This window comes from Prosopis cineraria, unplaced genomic scaffold (genome assembly GCF_029017545.1).
Source record: "Prosopis cineraria cultivar Desert tree isolate PC_DT_omini unplaced genomic scaffold, ASM2901754v1 PC3, whole genome shotgun sequence".
NCBI classification, from domain to species: domain Eukaryota; kingdom Viridiplantae; phylum Streptophyta; class Magnoliopsida; order Fabales; family Fabaceae; genus Prosopis; species Prosopis cineraria.
The window spans coordinates 7,112,663-7,120,021 of NW_026555334.1; the positions used below are offsets into that span (position 1 = coordinate 7,112,663).

Below are 7,359 nucleotides of genomic sequence, written 5' to 3' on the forward strand. Positions count from 1 at the left end.
TTTTGGGCTGAAGATGGAGCTGCTATGCATATTTTGGGCGTAGAGACTTCCAAATAAAAGGCTTGAACCAAAGTGCGGATTATATTTAGTGATTTATAATTGTGCAAAAATTAGATTTAATTTTGGCAGATTCAACTTTTGAGTTTGTTAAGTTCATTTGAATTAAATCTTTACAATTTCCTAAGCTAGAATTAACTATTTTCAATTTTTTGTTTCTATTTCTTAGGTAATTAAGTCAAAATTTGAATTGCATCACCTAAAATGCTTTGTACCCCTTCATCTTGCAATCAAATTTGAGAAATTGAAAATTGATGATTTTCATCATTTTGGTTTTTCTAGAGTTGAGAGACCTTCACTCTAAGGTTCTTAGATCTAATAGACTTATCAAGGCTTGATTAACCTTGTAACGTTTTTCTTGCACTTCAGGTCTTTGCTCGATAGTGCTCAAGGGTTCAAGTGAATCACCGGACCTTTGTTTAACATTCTTGAGCTGCGTATATTCAAATTGATTGTGGGTTCGCACCAACTTGGTATACTAACAGACTTATTAAGGCTTGATCAACCTTTTGAGGTCTTCCTGCACTTCGAGTCCTTGTTCAACAATTCTCAAGGGTTCAAGTAGATCATCATGCTTTTGTTTAGCATTCCTGAGGTGCATATATTTGGATTGGTTGCGAGTTCAAAGGATCCCTCCCGGACCAACATGTCTCCAGCTTAGATCGCTTTCAAACCAGGAAAAAAAGGGAAAAAAAAAAAACAGAGAGAGAGAATATATTGTCTGATATCGATTGCAAAGGCAGGACAAATGAAAACTTCTCTAGTAAAATCGATCTATAAAAGATATATCAACTCCGTCTACAAAAGATATAGCTAACTAGCATTTGCTGTTTGATCTGTAATATGATGTTCACTCTCTGTGTAATCAAATACAACAAAATTGTATTCCACCCATGGTATAGAGTATCCAACAAGAACGTAGAAAATTACCTACCCATCAAATTTAAGCATCACTAAGGATATGAAGTAAGAATTTGAAACTAACCTATATTCAGGGGGGGCTCTCTTTCTCTTCAAAATATTAGCTTTGGGATCTAAACAGCAGCATCACAAAGTCACCCATAAGAGGCCCAAAAAATGGCTCTACTTTCGAAGGATCATTGAATCAGCTCATCATTTCTTCATCACATCAACCTGCATTTTTCTTGTTTCTGAAGTTCTCCTTCATCAATGCAAATTTTTTCTTGCACTGGTTCATAGTCTTTCCTGGGACGGCTGCTGCAACTCTTTCCCATCGCTGGGGAGTTTCCTTCGGGAAGGCTTTCAAAGCCTGAACCAATGCTCTCTCCTGTACAGCTGACCAGACATCTTGGTCTGAATTAGAGGATACTCCATTTGCAGTTACTGAACCAGAGGAGACTTGGTTGTCAGCAATTTTGCTGCTAGAGTCCTCCGGGTTATTTGTTGTCGAGGAAGCATCACTATGGGAGATCACAGGAGTTGATTCCCCTTCTAACTCTGCTCTAGTTGTGAGTGGAGATGCAATTGATTGTGCAGGTTTCCTTTTCTCAAGAAAAGCATCAAAGGATTTGGAGGAATCAGGCTTCTGGAGGAGAACTGTTTTCGTTGCCTTCATGATTTCTTCCACAGATCGTCCAGTACCAATATACTCTGAAATAACTTCCCATCTTCGTGAAGTTCCTTTGGGATATTTTACCATTCCCTTTCTTAATAGATCAATCTCTTCCTTACTCCAAGGTTTTTCCTTCCTCTCCAAGTTTCCCAGTGAGGCACTCCCATTAGCCTTGACAGAACCATTATGTTGATCAGTTGTTTCTTCTCCTTTCTTATTTTCTCCATCTTTTTTGTAATCATGTGCTTCTCTGAGAACTTTTGCTTGTTCTAGCATCTGTAAGCCATCCATTTTCTCACACAAACACCTCAACTGCTCAGTATCAAGTGACATACAAAGACCTTCTATATCATCCTCAGATATACCAAGTAAATTTTGTGATGTGATATGTCCTGAAAGTGTTCGTAGACGAGCACGCTCTTTTCGCAAGAGCTTTTTCTCTTTCTCCTTCAACTTCTTCTGTTGTAAAGCAGCTTCTGCAGCTCGTTTCTCTTCCTCCTCCTTTTGCCGCTTCTCCCCTTCTGCAATTCTAGCAGCTTCTTCTTCCTGCAGCCTCTTTGCAAGTAACTTAGCATCCTTTTTTCTTTGCTTCTCAGCTTTTTCCTCTTCCTTCCTCTTCAGTATTCTAGGATCTCTTTTATAAGCATTATCAACAAGAGCACGTATCCTCGCAGATTCTTCCTTCCTTGCTTTTTCTGACAATTTAGCATTCTGCCTTTCCATCCACCTCCTGTGGTCTCGAGATTCAGCTTGCTCAAGATCAAATTCATCAGCATGAGGGAATTCTCTCCAGCTTTTGAAGGTGTACCAGAAACTGTAGAAATTATCAACTTCTTTTAATGGAGTCTTGTTATCACCCAAAGATGGAACAGGTTGATTAACTGACCACCTCCCATTCCTCATAAAAGCGGGACCAAAGACCTTGAAGAAGTCTTGTAGGGTGCAGTCAGTAGGGATCTCATCATCAAATTCATCTGTGGAATCATAGATTCTTCTCTTCACAGGATCAATCAAAACTTCATAGGCTTCCTGGATTGCCTTAAAATGACTTTCTATCTCATCCTTCTTTGCCTGCTTTGCAGCTTCAGTCTCCTCAGCAAGAAGTAGTGCTGCCTGTTTGTCAGGATGATACCTCAAAGCAGTTTCACGATAGCTTTTACGTATTTGATCCTCTGTGGCAAGGTATCTTAGATGGGCCAAACCCAACAATGCATAGTGATCTTGTTGCTTGTCTCCAGAACCAGATTTCTTTTTACTCTTGCTGCTATAAGAATCAGATGATGGAAAATAATTATGTTCATTATCATCAACCACTTTTTTATCATCAGCAGCATCCAAGTTTTCTTCCTCTACACCAAGAAGTTTAAGTACAGCAGAATGGAAAGCATGACCCGCAGGTTCAAATTTCCAAGCCTTGACAGGAGTACAATTGGAAGAAACTAATATTGGCTGCCCATCTACAATATCTTGTGAGTAACCAATAAGCCTGAGCTGTGAATGTACGGCCATAATGATGGCCCAAATAACCAGGAAATATGAACTAGGTTATCGTTTAGTGTCAAGAAACAGGTCCACTTCAATTCAATACCTCACTTCAAAGATGTATTCTAACAACGGGAACCTGCATCTTATTGAAATTTTAGTTAGAACATTTAATACCACCCTGAAATTATTACATCAGACAGGTGAAAAAAAATCATCACATAATAGGAACAGATAATGGATCTATCAATCAAGCATAAACGCATAGTCAAAAGACACTGAACCGAAGTAACAGAGCAGGACAGTTGGACTGGATATTAGAAATGTGAAATTTACAAGGGATTGTATAGAGCGTAGCACTTGTGGGGTGTGGCGAACCTGCAACAAGTCCATTTTTTGGCAAGCTGCCCAGCCAAGAAACATGGGCTGAATTTCTCAGCCTAGCCTGCACATTGGTGGGCTAGCTGGCCAAACGTGCTTTTTTCCTGTTTCTTTTCATGCTTCCCTTCTCAATTCCCTATCCTTTGAGGAGTAGAAATACTTATCTAAGGACATAAAACTCACATAAAAAAACATTAAGAAAAACATAAAATGCTTTTCCGCCAAACATCAATTTGGGTTTGGTAATTGGTATCACATAATCACCGAAACATTACCAAATAAAAATTAAAATAATATATCATCGAAAATCTTACTAATTGACATTTAATCTGCATAAGCTCAGATATGTAGGATACAAACATTCACCCAAGTGTTAATTTATATCAGCAAAAAATAAGCCTTTAGTTTTAATATTACAACTGCTTGATTCCGTTTCCAACTTGTACATCGAACATATAGAAATAGAACCCACCGACAGATTTCACTTACGATATATTCTACGACTGCTAGAAAAATAAGCAACAATTCGAAAATCAAAAGAAAACGAAACATGATGTTCTTAGCACAATTACTTAAAGCAACTAAACAGAATAATTAACTTAAAAAGAACGCCACAAGGCAAGGGAAAAAAAAAGGACTTTTACAATGCTATTTTCTTCTTAACAGAGCAGTAGGAAAAGGCAGAGGTGTAAGCAGATTTTTGGTACCTCTTCGCTCTTCTTAACAAATGCTATTCCCTTCTTCGCCGGAGTAGATGACGATGAAGAACGAGACTTCAGAGAATGGCGGGGGCGCGGTGGCTGCGGGGCACAGTGTACTCCAGACACAGACGGCTTTGTCTTCGCAAGAGTGGCAGGCGGTCGAGCGGAGACGGAACCCTAGAACGAAATCGGAGAGGGAATGGAGGCCGAGTTGAGTCTCCGAGGGGCTTGGAGACTGGAGGCCGCGAAAAAGGAAGCGTGATTAGGTCAGGTATTTCTGGGAAGTTAATAAAAAATTTAAAAATTAATTTAAGGAAAAATAACCCGCGCTGGCTGGCGAGCCTGCATAACCCGCCTTTTTTTTTTTTTGGTGAGACTAATGAGTCCATTTTGCTAGTACGGCCCGGCCCATCTATTGTAGGCGGGATATACTAATCTATTCTCCCATATTTAGATTTAGTAACTACATTTAATATAGACACTGAGTATCTATAATATTTGAACTGTTAAAATATAAATTAATTATATAAATTTACTTATTCTTTAATATCAAATGAAATATAAATTTAGAATTATTGATATGAATTTTAGCGGTTCAGATGCTGTATGCACTTAATGTCTATATTAAGTACAGTCACTAAATTTAAATCCATATTCTCTTAGCTTTGTATTAGTATTTATTTATTTTTAAATGTTATAATATCTTTTTGAATCTCTATTTATGAAAAATAATTTATTATTTAATTATTTTTATAATAATTTTTGCATTTTTATGATAATTTCTCTCACCTAGTGTATCATATTATTTTCAAAATATATTTAAAGTGACATTTTAAAATAATTATAAATATATTTTTTCATATTCTGATTATTTTAAAAAATTTAAATAAATATAATAAAATTTAAAAAATATTTTTTAAAAAATAAATGATGTTTTCATGAAAAAGATTAAACAAATGGGTCCTTAAGCTCAACTAATTACACTAGAGCTCACTTAAGTTTCAATATTCATCCCTTGACAAATTTTTTAATAAGTGGAAATAGAAGTGGAAGTAGAAGTGAAATTGTAATATCTCAAATTTTTAAATTTAGAATTTAAGGACTAAATGAGGATAAATTAGTCAATTAAAGAATTTATTGAATTAATTTAGTCGTCGGGACACTAATAGACTTGTTGGAACATTAGACAACCTTAAGATTATCAGGCCAATCGAGCCCAAGATTAGGACCCAAATCTCTATAGGCTCAATATGCATTCTGTCGTGGCACATACATGGTTTGCCTTGGCAGACCATACAAATTTTGAATAAATATGTCACGAGCTTATTCAAAAAAATAGAGTAAGAGAAAGGGAAGACAAAAAGAATGAAGGGAGTGTGACTTGGGGACTGCTAAGCAGTGACAAATCCACAAGGAGCCAACAGGGGCTATGGCCCCCCATGCTACAAAATTTCATTTATAATTAAGTAACATTTTATTTATAAAAATGATAAAATTAATTTTAGTCTCCTTACTTTTTGATAAAATTTTAGTATTCCCCCCACACAATGATTTCTAGATTCGTCCCTATTGTTAAGGCTTTCTTGGGGAGCTTTTTAAAAAGAGGTGATTTGAGCTAGATTAATATTTAGGTAAGCTTCCCAATCACTTTTCCTTCTCTCTTATGTGAATTTTCTAAGGTTTAAGAGTTGAAAATTTCTTCTTTCATTATTGGTTGGGTTTTGACTAAACTCAATGGATTTATCTAAGCTAATAAGAGTTAAATTGAGTTTCTATACCTAGGTTTAAAGATTATATGATGTTTTAGAGTTGGGTACTAGGTTTTGGATGAACCTTATGCTTAAAATGGGATTTCAGGAGCAATGTGAACCATACTTTAATGTTATTTAAGTTTATGAAAGATAAATGAAGCCAATAGAAGATTGTTAAAGCTTTGGTTAAGCTAACTGTAGAAGGTGGAGAGTGTAGATAACTAATATAAGCTTAAAAGTGTGTATGTTAAAGTTGGATATTAATTATTAGTGTTCAATCATATAGATTATTATTGCTTGGATACCATTTGAGCAATTGGAGGCTAAAAGAGTGTGTAATTTTCATAGGTAACTCTTTTTGTGACTAAAGGTTTGAGATAATTTAATGATCTAATCATTTCACTTACTTGTTTAGATTGTTGTGAGTTTTGTGAAAAGAGTAATATGTTGTTTTGATATGTAATTACGCATATAAAAGCACATGTATGATTTTAGAAAACTTATATGAAGTGGGAATAATTTTAAAAACTATATATACATGTATGAATAGTTGTGAAAATGATTTTATAAGTTGATAATCTTGAGCATAACATTATAGAATGTGAATATCAATATGTTGAGAAAATGAATGTTATATTACATTGTGTTATAGCATGATCATATTGTAAAATGGTAGGAGTTTACCCTACAAGGATAATTTCATAAATTCATATTGTACTCATTAACACCATTAGTGGCCCTAGTGTTTATTTCTTCTTATATAAAAGTCCTAATACTATCATAAGTGGTAGATTGGGCATATGAAAGTTAGAGTATTTGAAAAGGAGGAATCTATGGTTTAAGAGTGGGCATAGGCACCTTTGGCCAAGCTATCTCCCATAATTAGTGAGTTTAGGCCAATTTAATCACATAGACTTGGTTTTACTGAATTGTTAGCCCACAAATTTAGTCAAAGGTAACATGGAGAAAATAAGGCTAGTGCAATAATCATGCAATGTATAAATATGAATATGTGCTTATATGCCTTCTTGATCAATTAAATGTTTTATAGCCTACTTTTCATACTCATTTACTTTTCTAGCTTACTTGTAGATAAATTAGTTTACTTAGTTCTGTGTGACAAATCATGTATGGAACCTCTATTATCTCACGCGTGATATGGATGGTAGAATATCAAAGTCATTCTATTATGATCAAAACTCGTGCGGAACTAGAATGATATCATGCATGAAATTGTAGGCAATAATGTATAAACTTGTCTTATGCATATTCACACATGGAACAATGCATAAGTCAAGCAAGATTTTATATGATCAAGAGATATAAATTTGTAAATCAATGATCATACATGTGAACCATTTTGGCTTGGCTTAAGAAGATTTAAGACTTAACAAAACAAATATGATTGTTCAAT

General features: G+C 35.1%; 1 protein-coding gene across 2 annotated transcripts; it reads right to left on the bottom strand.

Annotated features, from left to right (window-relative positions):
• Window positions 1–799: 799 nt before the first annotated feature.
• LOC129306776 (uncharacterized) lies at window positions 800–4,450 on the bottom strand. Of its 2 annotated transcripts, none has more exons than XM_054947502.1 (2): window positions 4,201–4,450; window positions 800–3,251 (listed from the first exon to the last, which is right to left on the bottom strand). In XM_054947502.1, exon 2 carries the CDS (start codon window positions 3,137–3,139, stop codon window positions 1,187–1,189), a length of 1,953 nt encoding a protein of 650 aa, XP_054803477.1. In that variant the 5' UTR covers window positions 3,140–3,251; window positions 4,201–4,450; the 3' UTR covers window positions 800–1,186. The 2 variants fall into 2 exon arrangements, with proteins under 2 accessions (XP_054803477.1, XP_054803478.1); XM_054947503.1 differs by having other exon boundaries at window positions 800–3,257.
• Between the last annotated feature and the right edge of the window lie 2,909 nt (window positions 4,451–7,359).

Coding starts and splice junctions, on each gene's coding strand:
- LOC129306776 (XM_054947502.1), bottom strand. CDS start 3,139: ATGGCCGTACATTCACAGCTCAGGCTTATTGGTTACTCACAAGATATT.